Source organism: Lasioglossum baleicum, chromosome 20 (genome assembly GCF_051020765.1).
Source record: "Lasioglossum baleicum chromosome 20, iyLasBale1, whole genome shotgun sequence".
In the NCBI taxonomy this organism is placed as follows: domain Eukaryota; kingdom Metazoa; phylum Arthropoda; class Insecta; order Hymenoptera; family Halictidae; genus Lasioglossum; species Lasioglossum baleicum.
This window is the reverse complement of record NC_134948.1, coordinates 5,984,994-6,002,295: the sequence shown is the minus strand read 5'-3', so window position 1 is coordinate 6,002,295 and position 17,302 is coordinate 5,984,994. Positions and strand designations below refer to the sequence as shown.

Genomic DNA, 17,302 nt, shown 5'->3' with positions numbered 1-17,302 from the left:
TGACAATCACTCGGCGTCGCCCGCCAAACTGTTGCCGCGGAAAATTCAATTCAAAGCTGGTATCAACAGTATGTATCGAACCAGTTGCGTGTCGTCGAAATTTATTCTTTCAGTAATCATTTACAGGTACATAATTAGAAACAATTTATTTAGTACACGCTACAATTTACAATGATTACGAATCTTTGTTACATTGTTTCTCTACATATTCGGCAGCCATTTGTTGAACGTGCTCAACATCCTGCTGCGTGCCATACTGCTCCTCGAAACTGATGAACTTCTTGAATAGAGTCTTCATCTTCCTCGGTGGCAACGTCTGAACAACCGCTCGCTCCAGTACTTCCCTGCGTTCACGAAAATCGTCTTGTCAAAATGTTCCGCCACGTTATACAGGAATCCCGCGATCTAAGCCAATTCGCCTACTCCAAAACTTCTTTATTTTTAATTATTTTTTTATGGAACTTGCGCCAACATATTCGTGGCATTTTTCTAATGAAAATGATACCAAATATGATACGTCGCGATCTCTGTCACAGCACAGAACTGAAAATCGGCTCAGATCGCAGGATTACTGCACATAGATTGCGAATGGATTTAATTGAAAGCATCGTTTACCTCGCAATATCGACATCGTTGGATTTGGTCAACGAGTCCACGTAACACGACCATATGTCGACGCGTTTAGGATAAGAGCACAAGATTTGCTGGAACAACGTCTGAGACCTTTGTTTATCTCCAAATTTGTTCTCCAGAAAGGCGAACTTCGTCATCAAGTTGACATCTGCACATAAAAAATCAGACTTACAATAGAACCGTTTATTTCACTGTATCGTACTCCTCGTCCACACATACTCACGTTCCAACGGTGGCAAAGATTGCAATGCTCTTTGCATAATATGTCTTGATTTTTCCTTCAAACCCATTTTTAACAATACCGTGCCACAGTCGATCCACACTTGAGGATCGTGCTTGAACTTACCAAGCATAGTATTGATTAGTTTTTCTAATTCAGCCTGTCTATCAGCTTCAAAGTGTACAGTTAACATGTGAGTGTACACTTTTAACGCATCGTTAATTCGCACTGCCTCCTGGAAAACGTCGTTCAACGATTCCGAAGTTCCGAATTTCGATTCGAAATTCAGCCAAGCGTTCCACACGTTTAATCTTTCGTTCTCCTCTCGGAAACTGATCGTTTTCACGGCTCTTCTGGCGACTGCTCTTGCTTTCTCAATCTCTGTTGTCTGAAGATGATACGCCATGTATTGTAACCAGATTATGGAACTGTCCGGGCTTGCTAGCACCAATCTATCGAATTGATCAACAGAGTTCGGTAACTGATTACTGGCATTTGCTTCTTCCCTTTGACGAATTTCACGCTCCTTTTGTCTCTCTTGTTCTCTGCGTTCGCTAGCGTTTAACTTTTTATTCTTACGCTTTGGTTGTTGCTCCGCTTCATCCTCCGTGTCACTGGACGATTCTTTGTTTTCAAGAAGGCTCATATCTGGTTTCTCGTCCCAGAAGAAACCACATTCTGGTATCGTTGGTTTTTTAGGCTCCTCTTTCTTAACTTCGTTCAATTTTCTTTTCTTTTCCTTTCGAATTTGCTGTTCACTTAAAGCTTCTCTATTCGAATCTTCCGTCGAGCATTCAACTTTCGGCTGAATTTCTTCGGTCTTTATCTTTTTAGCAGGTCTTTCTTTATCCTGCTTTGGCTCTTTCTTTCTCTTTAAGGTAGCGTTGCTCGGTTTCGTATCTGTAATGTATTTCGATTCGAATGCAGATTTCACCATGCAAATAGGTACAATATCGGATTCACCGGAATGTAATATCGCGTAACACCTGATTTTTGCGTGAACAACGTAGGGCGAGAGGTCCGGTTTTATATCATTGATGTGTCGTCGAACGGGCATTGCCGCCAAGGAGCCTTTACCATGACCCTTTAAGAGGATTATAAGAAACCAATCTGTTACCATTAAAATTTTACCGCGGATCACTTTTCCTTCGGGAATCTGTAGGCATGTATTTTGTTTCTCGTTTATACCTTTCATTATAGCACGTACCATTGTCATTTCAACAACTTCGAGCACATAATCTTTCCATATAATTGTTCCAGAAATCGTATCTCCCACCTTTGGAATCCGAAAACAATGCTCTTTTCGTATTATTCCCAATAAATTGTTTTCCAATTGAACTACAACACCGCTGTCCGTAGTTTGTTCAACCTTTCCCGTTACTTTTTGCCCTAAAGCGACCGATGAGATTGGCCTGCTTTCGTAATAAGAATTTTTTGTTAATTCTGCTAATTTGTTCAGGTGTAAGTTTAACGTATCCACTGCTATCATCATTCTACTCGTAGGATCAGTTAACCCGTCGATAATTCTCTTCAGTGTTAACGATAAAAACAATTGTTTGTTTTGTTTATTAATGGAAATGATTTTTGCAAATAGAATTTGATGCTTGTATAAAACCTGAAAATGACTAACATTGCTGTAAGAGACATACGAGAACGGCGATGAACATCCTGTGACAGGTAACAGAACTCTCACACCATCCGGCTCTATGTCTCTGACCGAACAAGGTATACTATCGCCTACTTTCAATTGGCTAAACTCTCTGTATTCCTCTTCTGGCAAGAAAGTTCTGGACAAAATCAGACTAGGTGCTGTAGCAAACACTAGGGCAGAAAGAGTATCTCCAGGAATACATTTTAATGCCTGCATAGCAGCGACTTCTATGCACGGCGACATATGTCCTGCGGGTAAAAATCCTGTGCTAACAGTTTGTCCATTGTTTTTACTTATCCTCAAATATACACCTTCCTTAGACGACTCTGTAATTGTTCCTTCCACACGTTCTCCAATAACAAACCCAGTTTCTTCTATAGCTTTATCCTTGGTTGCTATAGATAACAGTATCCTCCCCAAATTTTTATCAACGGATTCGATCTTCACCATAATTGTTTGGCCAATGGAATAATTCCAGTTTTCGGTGGATGCTCCTTTATTCAATGCAGACTGCGGAATCCAACCTTTAACATCGCCAAAAAATTTCACCAATATACCATTCTTATTTATTTGGATTACAGTGCCATGGTGTTTGGATCCTGGATTCGTTGTTTGAATATCGCATAAAACAGGCAGGTCGCTCGATAAGAGCGATTTCTTCAAAGTAAAGTATACTTTGTTTCGTCCATTGTCAACAGCTAATACCCTCGCTTCTACTTCTTGATCGACTTTCAATTTTTTCAGTGCGCTTATTCCAGCATCCGATATATGCTCCGACGCAACATGACCATGCAGTTTACCAGCTTGAACATTAATGAAACCATTTTCTGTATTGATATTTGTGATCTTGACTTTAGCCAAATCGCCTGGTTTCAAATCGAAAAGCGAGAAGTATCTTTCTCGCATCAACGAATGTTGCATTGTACAAACGTAAATTCCATCCAACCAGCAATACGATAAGACTCTACACTTATGTGTACTACTAGGTGTAAATTTTTCAATAATTTTGTCAAAGTTCACGTTTGTCCTTTTCAAAGGTATAAATCCTCGGATTCCACTCTTCGTTAACTGCAACACGATTCCTCCAGACTCCCTAAATAAAACTGTAGCTTCTTCTATTGTACTTCCTGGCTTTATAGAATCATCTTTAGGTTTATTCGACAATAAACTGAAGTATCCAAATTTCAGGGTTGGTAAAACATAAAGCAATTTGCTAGTAATTTTTGTTCCCTTCGAATATTTGGACAAAGGTTCATTCAAATACAGTTGATTTATATAGCCTGTATAATTATTGCCGAAGGAAACGTGTAATCCATTGGAAAGTACCTTCTTTATCTGCAAATTGCAGTTAGTTCCCGGACTCAAGCTGTCCAACGATTTGATTTCGATATTGCTTACTGCTTGAACTAGCCCCAGTTTCGAAGACAACTTTATAGTTGACATATTCTCGTTTGTCTTAATTTCTTTTACGTGACACAGGAGCTGCCTACCTGGAAACGAATACTTATCGTTAACATGATCTTTCGTTGGTATGAATCCTCTCGCATTCGTTAAGCCTGTGTCCACAACGTAACCGTGATCCTCTATGCTACTAACGGTACATGTTATTTTTGAACCGTTGCTCAGGTAGTCTACATTCCAATTATGATTTATCAATTTAGGATCAAGGGATAGCATAATTTGCCATTTTTCCTGAGGCTGTATGTTCTTTACGTAACACACAACTTGATCTCCACGAGAATAGAGTTCAGGTAGTTGCTTGAATTCGCTTGGTAGATCGTCCTTATTTTTTATTAGCTTTTCCAATAAATTCGTGTAAGATTCGCTAATGTCTGTAACTCGAACTTGACCCAACAGTCCACCAGGTAGGGATACGATCAGATCGTACTCCGTTACTTCGCAAATGCATCCCAGTACTACTAATCCTTCGCATATCGTAGCGTATGATAAACGTTCTGCTGTATTCGCCACAAAATTGGGTTCCTCTGCTTCGTCTTTTTTTGTGTTTCCTCTCTCGCGTTTCTTTTTATTGACTTTGTCATGTTTCTTTCCTAGCTGTTGAAATAAAAGTAATATATTAATAAACAATTAAACTTGCAGTTAAATAATTTCACTCACTAAATTCGTTATCGGCTTTTTCTCTTGCAGTTTCTTCCCTCCTCTTGGAAAGCTCTTTAACGTCATCTAAAAATATATTTAATATTTCAGAAGATGTGGAAGAACATTAATCATGATTATTTAAATTTTATAGAAAATTTACCTTCGCAGTTTAGAGAACAGTTTAAAACACAAAATGATTTCAAAACGTGTCACATTCGCACATGTTCCCTGTGTCACATTTACTATTATGTGTTAGGTTATATGAGGATTCGTCAGCGCCATACGCGCGTGCGCGACTAGTTCAGTAATTATTTACACTTACCACTCTTTCGAATGATAAAACAGATTACGTTTAGGATAAATATTATTTATTTCAATTGCAAATACACACACACACACACAGTGTCACGATAAATTAATATTATTTATTTCTTAGTATTTGTATATACAGTAGAGTCATATTTACAATTCATTCTTTTAACATTGCTCTTTCTTTACTAATTTTTTGTATACTCTCTTTGAGCAATTTCATTTGGTAGGTTTCTTCTGGTAACGGTGGTATTAAACCTGCTGCAACATATCTACCCTCTTCACATAAGAAATTATAGATACCGCATGCTTGATCTACAGGAAGTATTTCCACTTTAATGCCTCTGTCTATTAGTATTTTTTTCATTTCTTGAACTTTCTGGTACTCGTAATTCTTTTCCAGACCTAAAATTAATATATCTAGTTTCGGTTCGATGATAAGAAATAAGGATAACGTTTGTTCATTGATATCCTTTCCAGACCCAATATCCCAGCACAACACAGTTTTTGGGAAAAGTGCGAGAGGACCAATCAATCTAGAATTATTGTTGAATACAAATCCCATCTGTAAAACATACAATTCCAGGTAGACAGAGACAATACAGGCTTAGACAAAATAGATTCAGACAGAAATTCGCTTACTATATCAAGGATTCCATTAGATTCTCAATAAAGTAAACATAAACAACCTTCGGGATTACGTACCGGTGAACATTTGTTTATTAAAATTTTAGAGGTAAATTCACTGTTAAGAATCGTAGCCGTTGTTCTACCAGGCCCTTCGTATGCTCGATTTTTCACGTGCGAACAATGCAACTGCCTGTAAACAATGAAATTTTCTAATCGTTTATCAATAGAAAGGTGCACACATTTTGACTACTCACCTGAAATTTTGCAGTAGTCGCGTCACAGCTAATACATTTCTGTTCGAGGTCATTGTCTTGACTTATTTAATTAATATTTAAATGCTAAAAAATTGTAAACTTCATTGGTAAAACATGAAAAAGCAGAAGAAAATATTTCCTGTACGCAATAGTACCAAATAGTACGATTACGTACGCATGCGCATAATAGTACGCATGCGTCTAAAAGTCGGCTCATGAAGTACTAAATACATACATATTACAGTCACTGATAAGTATCAGTGGTATCAGTGTGCATAATACATGCAGAGAATATAGCTCCGGAATCAGACTTGTAGAGATTTACATTTTTACGTATTATACACATAAGCATATACTTACAGAATAAAAGGCCCAACTGCTATACGCGTTGCCGCTTTTATTGTTTTGGTCTTTTATATTTTTGTATGTGCGACGTAGACCGGCAAATTTTGTCGAACATTGCAGCCCATTTACAGCATAATTACATTGCTGCAGTTGGGCTGCAATCTCCTTCCAAATTACGTTGTTCCTCTTCAAGCCGTTTTTAAATTCGGCTTCCTTTTCTCTATATAGATCTACTAGTAGAAGTACTGCCCCATCAGGCCACGTGAATGACTTGTTGGGGTTGGGGTGTTCAATTTCCTCACGTAATTCCGTAGCAGTAATATTGTCCATTTTGTTTTAATCGCTTGACAAAAACTGCTTTCAAATTTAGCGCTACTAACTTCGCATCAAACACTTCACTTCAGAGCTGTGGTAGCTGATGCGCGAGAAGTGGTGGGGATCTAGGGAATTCTAAGCGATTCATGCGTTGAAGCGTGAAACGGAACGCACCCTGGGATAGGTCGGGATATAAAGAATGACAGAGAGAGAACCTGTTGTGGTCGTAAGGCGCTCTCTTTCTAATTGACCAATGAACGTGGGGAGTGCGTAGGAAGTGAGAGTTGACTGGCTCGCTGCGCCCCCACCAACTATCGGTGTGCGAGTGAGATAAATATACAACCAGCCGCCATGGCAGGCTTCAACGCTTCGTACCACTCGTAAATACCATGGATATAGTTGGATCAAGTTGGATACAGCTGGATATATTGCTTCGTACAGGCTGGTACAGGCCGCGCAGCACTTATCAGTGCCGCGCAGTCTATCTCTATAAGCATCTATAAGTCTATGTTTGTACCACGAGAGTCCGGACTCGCGTAAAGACCAGTCTGGACCAGTCTTCGTTCGTCGCTGCGCATCTTCGCTCTAATTGGTTCAAGAAAGTGGGAAGTGGGTAGTGGAATGAGAGATGATAGGCTCGCTGCGCCCCCATTATCTTCCAAGCTGCGCGAAACGAGTCCGGACTCTCGTGGGACAAAGGACAAAGTGTATTCAGTGTATTCTTTATTTTAGAAATGGTACATTCGTGCTGTATTTGCAAACTTGAATGGGGAATTGTTCCTGATGTTTCTTTTCATAAGTAAGTAAAACAAAAGACATAATATTGTTTGTAAATAGCTTTTACATTCATAATAGGTTATGTTTTCAAAATTTGTTTTATCCTTTTGCTATCTTATAAATACTATGTTTACAAAATTTGTTTTATCCTTTTTGCTATTTTATACTATATTCATGTAGTATGATTATTGTACTAATTTATCTGTTAATATTAATGTAAAACTGTTTTGTTCTAATGTTTAGTATTCCTAAAAGGGAAGAGATAAAGTTGAAATGGTTAGCGGTCATAGGTCGAGAAGTACACAAAAACAGTAGAGTATGCAGCAATCATTTTGTTGAAGGAGATTTTTTTTATAAAGTTATTGGAGATAATGTAAAAAGATTTTTATCGTGTAAAGCTGTTCCAATGAAACATGGTCATTCTGACAGGTATTTCTATATATACTATAAATAGTGCTTATAATATTCTATTTTGATATTAAACCTGTTCGATACTTTTGTAGTGAAAGTGTTCAAAGACAGACCATGAAGCCTAATAACTCGGATAATAATAATGTATCCATTCCTCAAGTAGATCAGTCATTGATATCAGAAACTAATCTAAGCATCGATTCTCATAATTATGAAAGTATGAAAGGGGATGAATCCCATGAATCTCAATTCAATACACTTTCTGATAAAGAAATTAATAAGGTCAAGCAACAAAATGTCTTGGTCGCCAAAAAATCAAATAAGAATTCTGATGATGATATCACATTGGAAAACCAACAAGATTTAACAATATTGAAAAAATTATCATTAAAAAGGTAGTTAAATATATGATACTTAAATATCGTATGTACAATACTATGCATATCTTAATAAGTGATGACTGTTTTAAAAAATTAATTTTTTTCAGACAAAGTAGCGATACTCAATCTCTAATGTCAGTAAAGCGTGTTTATAATCCACGTTACTTAGGAGATTTAACAAGAGAGGACTTCACTTCTGATATTGCTTATACAACTGTCAATGATCACCTTAATAACCATAAGAAAAAACAAAAAGTATTAAACCAAAAGGTAAGGCGACTAATTAAGAAAGTGAGAAGTTTACAGTTATTGTTGGACCATTTCAAGGAAAATGGATTAACAGAAGGATCTATGGAATTAGAAGTGAGTGAATTATAGAAAGTAATCATAATACTAAAAATGTTGTATACAATTTATATTTATTCTAATGTCTACGAATATTTGAGAGCAAGGTCTCTGCAGATAAAATAGTATATTACCGAACTAGTGCGTGAAGAAGGCGTTTTGAGCATCTCACAATTTAGTAGTGCATGAAGTAACTACTTTACACACTCGGTGCATAAAGTATCTACTTCTCGCACTAGAGAGCAGAAAACGAGAACTATACACACTTTTCCATTGCTCGCAGACGTTTATGTTATTCGATGCAGAGCATGCAATGGAAAAAGTAATCGAATTATGGAGTAAGTACAAAACTGACTAGTTCGTTTCGTAGGATAAGTGCGACTTGAAAGATGAAGATAATCCACCTCTGCTAACAAATGAGGAAGCGACTTCGCAACAGGAAGACGATGAGATTGAAATGTTTGAACCTGAGGTAAAACTTGAGACGGAGGAGGACGAAACTGAGAAATCGGTGGACGAACCTGATAAAAATGAGGAGATCGAGGAGTTGATAGAAAGCGAAGACAACGTTAGTAAAAAGATCACACCAAAGCTTCAATATTTTTTACATTGTAAAATATTCAATCGAACGAACATTTCGTTGCAGGACAAGCCAGTGATGGTTCGCGACGGACCACGACGAAGAACACCAAATAACGAATAGAGCTTATTCTAATTGAAACGAAGGAGAACAGTTTCGTATTATTAAGATATTTATGCAAATATTATGCTGATTGGTTCGTGTTTTTCGTTAATAACTCCTAAACAAAGCAATTTTTGCAGAGAAAAATGTCGCTTCAAATGTCCTCAGGAACCTCCCATTTCCGGGTTCTGCAGGAGTTTTGGGAGAGACAACCTGTATATTTTATAATATATATTTGTAGTATCTTTAAATTATTATAAGCAAAATTACATTATAAGTAAGTAATGTTTTCAATCTATGCTGTGATCATTTATTTCTAACATATTTGTAATAATTAGACAGTGGATGTTTATGCAAAATAAAAATTTTGTTCCTTCATTGCTACAAGGTGGAGTGAAGTGGAAGTTTTTCTTTTTTTTACATTTTTTTTTAATTACACCTATTCATTTTTGTCATAAATGTATAAACATCCGCTGTCTAGTAATAATTACAAAAAAAATTGAAATACATTTTCTGTAGTGATTCATTTTACATATTATATTTCTTCGTTTTTTAACTTTTCGATCTTGTGAAATTAACATAAATACTTCCACCATACTTCTAAGCATATATTTCCAGTCGATTTAAATTTCCCGCGTGCCTATACAACCATATGCATCAAAGGATCCGTATACTCATTGGCACAGGTCGGTGTTTCTCGTAATCTGTGATCATTATTGATGACATTTGATTGGCTGATTCAAATAGCATCAGAAATTCGCCGGCACGAAAATATAAAAGTTCACGGCGGCAAATTGAATCTAAGATCTAAGAATATCCCGTTGCGGGCTGCATCATGGAGTTGTTCGATCAGTTGCGACGTCCCCTTCCTATTTTAATGTATTTTTAGAAATATCGCATAGAAAATACTTAATCACGGGCGCACAGTTATTGTATATTGACAAGATATCGGCGACAGTTCGCTACGAAAATGAGTAAGGGCTGTTGGAAGTTCGACAACGAGGACAGAGGTAAGCAGGTTCACCGTTATAGGTTAGAAAACGATAAGTGTCAGAAATAATAAGAATTTTAGATACGCGTTTTTTTCTGTAGTTACATTTCATGCGTTACCGGCGTACATACCGGTCAAAGACTACACTACGTTAGAGAACGGTATATGTTTCGAACAAGTATCCTATATCGTTGTGTTTTAATAGAAACTTCTCATGTAGCGTTGTACGTAGACCTCGACGACGAAGAAACCGAGGAAGATAAAGAAACGAGAGTATATAGCCAGTGGGATCAAACTCCTGATATACTCCTAGAGGAAATTTTCTCCTATTTAACTATTCGTGAACGTTATTATGCATCGTTGGTGTGCAAATCGTGGTATCGTGCATTTAAATTACAAAATGTTTGGTCCACTTTCACTTTGGAGGATACCACGCTTACTCGGGGCAAGTTTAATTATTACAGCGGTTGGCAGTATGTCCTGGATCACATGAGAACCTCTGCATGTTTGAATAAAGTTGGACGAAATTTTCGAACATTGGTCTTCGAACCAATGTTGAATTTTTATAATCTTTTCGAGTTTATGAATATGGTATCTTGGTATACCGAAAGACAAGGATCCGATAATACATCAGTGGCAGGAGTTGGTACATACATTAGACGACTGAAATTCACATTTCCTTGTAACATGGCGAACAGAGATGATCACGATCATGTTAGGCTCTTCGGAACCGGTGGGAAATTATTAGAGGAACTGAAAAGACTTATGCGCAATTTATGTAACATACGGTGTTTAGAATTAATAGATCTTATGCTGGATAGTAAAGAAGCTCTACACTTAATGGATGATATTTGCGCCAATTGTACGCAAACATTATCCAAATTGGTACTGATCAATACCACAAGGTATTATTGCCCCCTTCTTCATGTGGGAGTATTCCTTAATCTGAATGTAAGTTCTGAATTCAATTATCTTTTTGGTAAAATAGATGTGAACTCTTTAAATTGAAGTATTCACTTGGCTTGCAAAGGTGTTGATCATCAGTCCACAAAATCTTCATGAGGATGTGATAGACTTAATCGGCTACACTAAATTGGAACATCTTCATATTGTTCAAAATCGATATAGCCCGAAGGATACCACAATGCGATTGGTAATTGCTGTATTCCATTAGCTTAGAATGTGCTTTCTGAAATTTGATTTTCAAACCTTCTTTGATTCAGCCTAAGAGAGCATGTTGGATAAAAATGAGAAAGAACAATCCCTATCTCAAAGTTCATTTTGAAGTGGAAAGTTTCAAACCTACCGATATACTTTTGCCTATCGATTTGTTAGAACACGGAGCTATTCCATGTCATAGTATTGTTCTGGACAATCCGAATACACAGGTCAGTGTATACGATTGCGTATAATACTATTTGTTCGTCGTTTAATAGTTTAATCGATATTACAGATTTCATCCGCCACTATTTTAACTCATGGAACATTTTTCGAAAGAACGATAGAAGTATACGCGTTCAAGGGATTGACAAGATACTTTTTACATAGGAACTTTGCACAAAGATTGGACGAAGCATTGGTGCAATTTTGCAGAATGTGTCCAAATCTTCACACACTGGTAGCATTTTGTGTTTGAACAAACTTCCAATATAATCTATATGACAGCTTTCCTAAAATGCTATGATCCTAACAACCTTTTCACGGTGTGACGGCATGCGTTCAGATTCTTCTTGTACAAAAGGCTTTGTCGGTGTTTGCGTAAGTTCCATCTAACTAAACTGTAACCCATTCTTTTGAAAATAAGTACATGTAGAAAATGTGAAAAGGGCATCTCGAACCTTTTAGAGATCTATTTATGTACATATGTTGTGTGGCAATATCGACGATCTGTGAATAGTATACAAGGCAACAGATTTATATAGAGACCGATTATTGTATCAATGACTTGGAAGCCAGTCAGTGGGAGGCGAATACTTCACCATGACACATTTAATAACTTGGCTGAGGATTGAATTATCGATGTCAGACTAACAAAGCCAAATATCCCTGATATGTTTTGTACTTTCTCTCTTATCATGGTTAACGCGATTGCGATATACAAATGTAGAACTAACTACCGAATTGTGGAGAGATGTTTGCAGTAGTTGAAATGCGAATAATCGTTAGATCGAGTTTCACACTGGAAAAATATTTTTTCTACAGATGATCCGTGATAAGATATCAACAGCCACGATTCTAGAAATCGTCGTCACCGCTAAGGCCTTGCGCTGCTTGTATGTTCGACGAAACGCAGTGTTGAAAAGATGCGACAGGGATTGGCTGAGAGTAACGAACTGGTCCTCGGCACATTACAAATGGATTAAAACGAATAGTCGCAACTACGAGACTACAGAAAGAGCGGTCTCGAGAATATTGAATTACAGGTGGCACATGCTATCCGAAAAGGAATTTAAGAATCAAACGTTGAAATTACATGTGTAGTAAGCTTTTCGCTTTACATCAAACTTTATCAGCATCGCGGACCCCTTTTTACATATATATAATATACACACAAATACATAAACACATACAAGTATAAACAACTGTGTGCCTCTATACAGTACATGGATATAAATGATATTGTGTGCATAGTTATTCGATACAATTACTGTAATAATTTACACCCATTTGACCCAGCTGTGATCTAAATATATAAATATATATGGGAACTGAGTTATTTACAAGTACATGTGGATTGTTATATAATAAAAGTACAAGAAATGCAAGTATTTCACTGTATTTTATTATGTAATAAAATGAGGAATCCTATGCTATGTCATAACTTATGTAATTATGTACAATGCCATTATAGATTTCCAATGAAACAACTTACTCAGAGATTACATCGAATTAATACAATCAAATGTAGCATATGATTTTACGTACATTTCAAATAAAAAAAAAATGTTGCTTATCTGAAATAAAACAAGCAAGTAAAGTTAACAATTTCCTGCGTCGTAAACATACACGTTTGCGCTTCGTTAAAACTTTACAAAATCATTGATATTAATCATTTTACTACTACTATATGTATATGTATATAGAAAACAATAATTTGTTACTGTACCAAGTATTTAGTTGTAAGTATGTACATACAATACATTTCAGTTTCGTATATACAAAACGTAAGTAACACAAAATGACATCGGATGATAGCATTGTTTTCAACTAACAAAAAACAGGCTAAAACTAATTTTTAATTGCATCGCAACAAACGAAATTCATGTATTATCTTTTTGTTCATGATTATCTCTATTTACAATTTTTCTAGTTGGTTGCGGTAAACCCAACACAATTTAATGGATTCTCTTATTACCAAACGGTGGTTATAATAAATTAAAAAGTATATTCGACTTTTCATTATCCTAAATCAAATTATCTAATGTATAAAAGCAGAAAGTTGAAGAATTACGGTGCCAAGGCTGCTGATCGTTTATCTCTGTTCTTATTGCGTAAAATAGTGCGAGCCTTAAATGCAGCTGCATTCATTAATGTCTGTAAATGTAATTTCGATATATCATTAGCATCGTAAAGTATGTGTGAAAGTTAATCACGTATTGTTATGGAACATGGACTTACCCTCTCCAATTTGGTAGTTTTTTGATTCAATTTAACAGGTAAAACTTTATTACCAAGATGGAAAATTTCGCGTAACAGTTGATTTTCTGCAAGATGAATATTAATACCTGGGCCTAATAATCTACAGCATGAATTATACTGAGTTCGTGCACACCATCCTTCTAAATATAGAACTTCTTGGCCGAATTTTACGTGCATTTCTGATACTGTGTCTTCCTGATAATCGGTAAAACGATAATGATTAATATTAACGTGGTAAGCGATCGAATGTAATTCATTTCTCTAGCTATTTTCTATCTTACTTCTATATAACGAAGTATGTCTCTAAAATTGGCTCTTTGTTGTTTACGATCCTTTTTTGCTCTGTACTTGTTAGAGTCTGTTGCTAAATCTTTCAATACTTCGATTAAATCCAATGACCAATTTTGTTCATAATCACAGCAGAAGCCTCTACCAAGTTCAAATATCACAGCAAGAGCTTCTCCAGCCGATAACCTTACATCCAAATGCGGTGAATCCAATAATTCGCGCAATCTGTTCAAAGATCTAAAATACACATGATTCTGGTTACTGTTCCGTACTGACATTTCCACATGTATTTAAGTATATAAAATTAAGTACGTACGGCATGTAACTGTTGGACCTATTGCTCGCAACAAAATTATACACGTCGGCTGGAGACATAATTGTTAACAGAAGAGTCCACGCAGAAATAGCTGCCGCATGCAATGCCGCCATTTCCGTAGAAATGATCGGTACAGCTCCATTTCCCTTCAAATAGGAACCAGCGAAAATACCAGACAGTAATTGTACAATTTCGAAAGTGTCCGCAGCATCGTCGCTCGATAAGAAATGATTCATACTCAAAGCCCAACAACACTGTAAAACAGGAGAATCGTTGAAGATTTTTTTTCAATTCGTATCAAGAATTACCATTCAAGAATTATTATTTACCTCGGAGCGAGCTTGAGTCGACGCAGATGTATCGTTAATTATGAAAATCAAAGTACTTTTCAGATCTCTGCATACCGTTTCCGCGCTTTCAAATGCTCCCAATTGAACGCAAAGCAAAGTACTCAATCTGGCTGCTGTCGACTGCTCTTCCCCACGACCCTTCTTCAGACCTCGTTCTATGGAATCGGTGATAGTCATTTTTCTGTCTTCCACAAAGTCCGGAACATATTTCAGGGCAAATATCTTCTCTAGTCCGCTGAAGCAAACTGTTCTGCCCTTCGCGCTTCGTTGAGTTAAACCATCTATCGCTTCTTTTAGTTTTTCTTCGAACGCTTCTTGCTGGGTAAACTCATCCACTTCGTTATCGTTCACATCGTCCAACATGCTACGATTATCGGATTGACTGCTGGTAACGCTGCACGCATCGTTGTTAACTGAATCTTCATCGGATGTTAGTTCAGCTCTTTTTCCGCTGTGACCTATTTAAGAAACATTTTGTTTGACAGACTTCTTGCGATATGTACATATTTTTCCAATAAAAAAATCTTTTCAAAGATGGAGTAAACTCAAAAGTCCTATTTTTACGCATACAAGGCATAATTTGCATTATTCGGCAGCATAATTTACATTATTCAGAATGTAATAAAGCTGCTGAAGTGTGTAGCTATTTTCATAAAGCTGCAAATTACAGCTCGTAAATGTAAAAATAGTGCTTTTAAGTTTACTTTCATCTAGTCCTTTTGACTACTGAAAAAGCCCATCTTTGTATTATCGAGAACTGGAAACGCTACCCCTTAACAGTAGGTTTACAGGACCCGTCAAAATGACAGGTTCTAATATTCTTAATTTGCGATTATTAAGTTTGTAAAGATGCTTTCCTGAGGAATTATGTATCAAATTTATTTCTTTGGGTATAGAAAGAATGGCCAAAAATTTGGATAGACACATTCTTGTTATGTTTATAAAATAATGTGAAATGGTTATTTCTAGAGCTCTGTAAACCTAGTGTTAACGAAATATAAACATGATAGAAACGGACAGCACTAATACCAAACAAATTAATACTCTTGCGTAATCTGTAGATCCAGTGAAAGGAAAAGGTAACAGCTGTTCAAAACGAATGTCTTATTACATAGTCTAAACAGCTATAGTTGTACCATATGTGACTATTATTGTACATATAAGGTGAGATTATCGAACAGAATAGAATAGTAATTCCATTGATCGACAATTTTATCCTGCAATTTGGTACTTCATGAGGAAAGGGAAACAATATTAATTACGTGTTTGCAACGTTAATCGTCGTTCAACGCATCATAAAACATCTCTGTTCGTTTTAAGTGACAGGAAAGTAACAATTATTTTTGCAAACGAGAGAACCTAGCGACGAGAAATCTTTTAAATATTTGTCTCGACGATTGATTAAACGGTGAAGTTTCGATTTCATGCTATGTGAGACAGCACAATCTAAATTTAGAAGAAAACGTACGATTGGTTGTCGCGAAAAGAACAATTCAGCCATCTAACCTTTGTTGCGTTTGAGCAACGTGGAGAAAGAAACGAAAGTAATACGAAACCTTGTAATTTCTTTGTTGTCCGCCAAGGGACAAGATTATCGAAAATCAGGTTTGTTTCGAATGCAATCTAATAAGAAAATATCAGCCGAAGTAGCATGGATAATCGTTATATCGAATTTTCCCGAACGCCTTTGCTGCGTCTAACCCAGAGATCCATGTGAGAAAAGCATGAAAGTCACATGGGGTAGGTGGTACTGGTGCTGGTATCGATACAACGTTGGCTCGCTTTAATATATTTAAAGATACTCTCGGTAAATCGATAGACGATTTCTTGGCCAAGGGAATAAACGAAACATCGTTTGTCGGTGCAGATGTTTAAACGAAAATGTTACGTTTGACCGAACGTACTTAGCAGTGACGTAAGACAGAATAAGCAAAATTTATACGCACACAGGATGACTCATTTGTCGCGAAGATTGATAATTCAACGGGCCATGTGCTCGATTTCAAGCTTACAAGGTTAATTTCGTTCGAGAACGATAAGTACGCGAACAGGAAACGTAAAAAACGATTAAATAGTTTTTACCGGATTTTCCTCTTCTACCCCCTTTGCCTGGCATCGTTCTTCACCTTCCTTATTGCACAATTGATACTAACGAAAATACTCGATCAAGAGGGTAAATGTCTTGCACTAGTAGCTTTCCTTCGTATACTGAACGCACCACATGAACTTTTATTAAAAACTTGATAGAAACTCATTAACATGGTGCGAACTGTTCAAAACATACACGTCGAGACAGCCTTCGACGGGCTTTCTCAAGTGCACTGTCTTCCACGAAATCGCGAATGTACCCGAACACGGACGAAACCAGACGAAACTCCCTGAAACGTTTACAGCGCATGCGGCCCGTTGATCGTGTCGCTGCGAATTGACCAATCAGAATCTTCGTAACGTGCCTTGAAAGAACTCGATTGAAAATTTGCGCGGGAAACTGAATTTCCAAGAAGCTTATGCACGGAATCGACCAATCGGTGTTCGGTCACGTGACCACACTGCCGCCATCGTTATTTTGTTTTATCCTGATTATTCCTGATCATGTTGAACCTTCGTACATGAAATGATTGAAACTGATCAAAATGAATGCGTTTTTAATTACGATTTACTTTATT

General features: G+C 36.8%; 5 protein-coding genes across 10 annotated transcripts; 2 read left to right on the top strand and 3 right to left on the bottom strand.

Annotated features, from left to right (window-relative positions):
* Nucleotides 1–26: 26 nt before the first annotated feature.
* Rrp5 (Ribosomal RNA Processing 5) lies at nt 27–4,898 on the bottom strand. The gene is made up of 5 exons (XM_076443826.1): nt 4,765–4,898; nt 4,623–4,688; nt 857–4,559; nt 616–781; nt 27–344 (listed from the first exon to the last, which is right to left on the bottom strand). Exons 2-5 carry the CDS (start codon nt 4,686–4,688, stop codon nt 176–178), a joined length of 4,104 nt encoding a protein of 1,367 aa, XP_076299941.1. The 5' UTR covers nt 4,765–4,898; the 3' UTR covers nt 27–175.
* A 111-nt stretch (nt 4,899–5,009) lies between these two features.
* LOC143218603 (NADH dehydrogenase [ubiquinone] 1 alpha subcomplex assembly factor 3) lies at nt 5,010–6,298 on the bottom strand. Of its 2 annotated transcripts, XM_076443885.1 has the most exons (4): nt 6,158–6,298; nt 5,798–5,881; nt 5,619–5,733; nt 5,010–5,478 (listed from the first exon to the last, which is right to left on the bottom strand). In XM_076443885.1, the coding sequence occupies exons 2-4, from the start codon at nt 5,848–5,850 to the stop codon at nt 5,074–5,076; spliced, it is 573 nt and encodes a 190-aa protein (XP_076300000.1). In that variant the 5' UTR covers nt 5,851–5,881; nt 6,158–6,298; the 3' UTR covers nt 5,010–5,073. The 2 variants fall into 2 exon arrangements, with proteins under 2 accessions (XP_076300000.1, XP_076299999.1); XM_076443884.1 differs by lacking the exon at nt 6,158–6,298 and having other exon boundaries at nt 5,798–5,988.
* Nucleotides 6,299–6,943: 645 nt separating this feature from the next.
* LOC143218599 (uncharacterized) lies at nt 6,944–9,103 on the top strand. The gene is made up of 6 exons (XM_076443877.1): nt 6,944–7,256; nt 7,478–7,663; nt 7,738–8,040; nt 8,133–8,388; nt 8,741–8,938; nt 9,017–9,103. The coding sequence occupies exons 1-6, from the start codon at nt 7,192–7,194 to the stop codon at nt 9,071–9,073; spliced, it is 1,065 nt and encodes a 354-aa protein (XP_076299992.1). The 5' UTR covers nt 6,944–7,191; the 3' UTR covers nt 9,074–9,103.
* Nucleotides 9,104–9,703: 600 nt separating this feature from the next.
* On the top strand, nt 9,704–16,858 carry LOC143218591 (uncharacterized). Of its 5 annotated transcripts, none has more exons than XM_076443861.1 (6): nt 9,704–10,062; nt 10,264–10,994; nt 11,074–11,196; nt 11,267–11,431; nt 11,497–11,661; nt 12,246–16,858. In XM_076443861.1, exons 1-6 carry the CDS (start codon nt 10,023–10,025, stop codon nt 12,522–12,524), a joined length of 1,503 nt encoding a protein of 500 aa, XP_076299976.1. In that variant the 5' UTR covers nt 9,704–10,022; the 3' UTR covers nt 12,525–16,858. The 5 variants fall into 5 exon arrangements, 3 of the variants coding, with proteins under 3 accessions (XP_076299976.1, XP_076299974.1, XP_076299973.1); XM_076443859.1 differs by having other exon boundaries at nt 10,145–10,994; XR_013011116.1 differs by lacking the exon at nt 12,246–16,858 and adding an exon at nt 11,889–12,242 and having other exon boundaries at nt 9,704–10,994; nt 11,497–11,801.
* LOC143218595 (interferon-related developmental regulator 1-like) lies at nt 12,804–16,995 on the bottom strand. The gene is made up of 6 exons (XM_076443873.1): nt 16,719–16,995; nt 14,616–15,094; nt 14,287–14,540; nt 13,964–14,207; nt 13,662–13,877; nt 12,804–13,577 (listed from the first exon to the last, which is right to left on the bottom strand). The coding sequence occupies exons 1-6, from the start codon at nt 16,750–16,752 to the stop codon at nt 13,491–13,493; spliced, it is 1,314 nt and encodes a 437-aa protein (XP_076299988.1). The 5' UTR covers nt 16,753–16,995; the 3' UTR covers nt 12,804–13,490.
* Between the last annotated feature and the right edge of the window lie 307 nt (nt 16,996–17,302).

Excerpts from the sequence above, each read along its gene's own strand:
- Rrp5 (XM_076443826.1), bottom strand. The coding sequence starts at position 4,688 with ATGACGTTAAAGAGCTTTCCAAGAGGAGGGAAGAAACTGCAAGAGAAA. Across the intron at positions 782-856 it reads ATCTTTGCCACCGTTGGAAC|ATGTCAACTTGATGACGAAG; the intron begins GTGAGTATGTGT and ends TTTTATGTGCAG. Across the intron at positions 345-615 it reads AACGATGTCGATATTGCGAG|GGAAGTACTGGAGCGAGCGG; the intron begins GTAAACGATGCT and ends TCGTGAACGCAG.
- LOC143218603 (XM_076443885.1), bottom strand. The coding sequence starts at position 5,850 with ATGACCTCGAACAGAAATGTATTAGCTGTGACGCGACTACTGCAAAAT. Across the intron at positions 5,734-5,797 it reads CGACTACTGCAAAATTTCAG|GCAGTTGCATTGTTCGCACG; the intron begins GTGAGTAGTCAA and ends CATTGTTTACAG. Across the intron at positions 5,479-5,618 it reads TAATAAACAAATGTTCACCG|ATGGGATTTGTATTCAACAA; the intron begins GTACGTAATCCC and ends TATGTTTTACAG.
- LOC143218599 (XM_076443877.1), top strand. The coding sequence starts at position 7,192 with ATGGTACATTCGTGCTGTATTTGCAAACTTGAATGGGGAATTGTTCCT. Across the intron at positions 7,257-7,477 it reads CCTGATGTTTCTTTTCATAA|TATTCCTAAAAGGGAAGAGA; the intron begins GTAAGTAAAACA and ends TCTAATGTTTAG. Across the intron at positions 8,041-8,132 it reads AAAAAATTATCATTAAAAAG|ACAAAGTAGCGATACTCAAT; the intron begins GTAGTTAAATAT and ends AATTTTTTTCAG.
- LOC143218591 (XM_076443859.1), top strand. The coding sequence starts at position 10,209 with ATGTTTCGAACAAGTATCCTATATCGTTGTGTTTTAATAGAAACTTCT. Across the intron at positions 10,995-11,073 it reads GAGTATTCCTTAATCTGAAT|GTGTTGATCATCAGTCCACA; the intron begins GTAAGTTCTGAA and ends TGGCTTGCAAAG. Across the intron at positions 11,432-11,496 it reads TGGACAATCCGAATACACAG|ATTTCATCCGCCACTATTTT; the intron begins GTCAGTGTATAC and ends TCGATATTACAG.
- LOC143218595 (XM_076443873.1), bottom strand. The coding sequence starts at position 16,752 with ATGCCAGGCAAAGGGGGTAGAAGAGGAAAATCCG. Across the intron at positions 14,208-14,286 it reads AGGTCCAACAGTTACATGCC|ATCTTTGAACAGATTGCGCG; the intron begins GTACGTACTTAA and ends TGTGTATTTTAG. Across the intron at positions 13,878-13,963 it reads ACATACTTCGTTATATAGAA|GAAGACACAGTATCAGAAAT; the intron begins GTAAGATAGAAA and ends ACCGATTATCAG.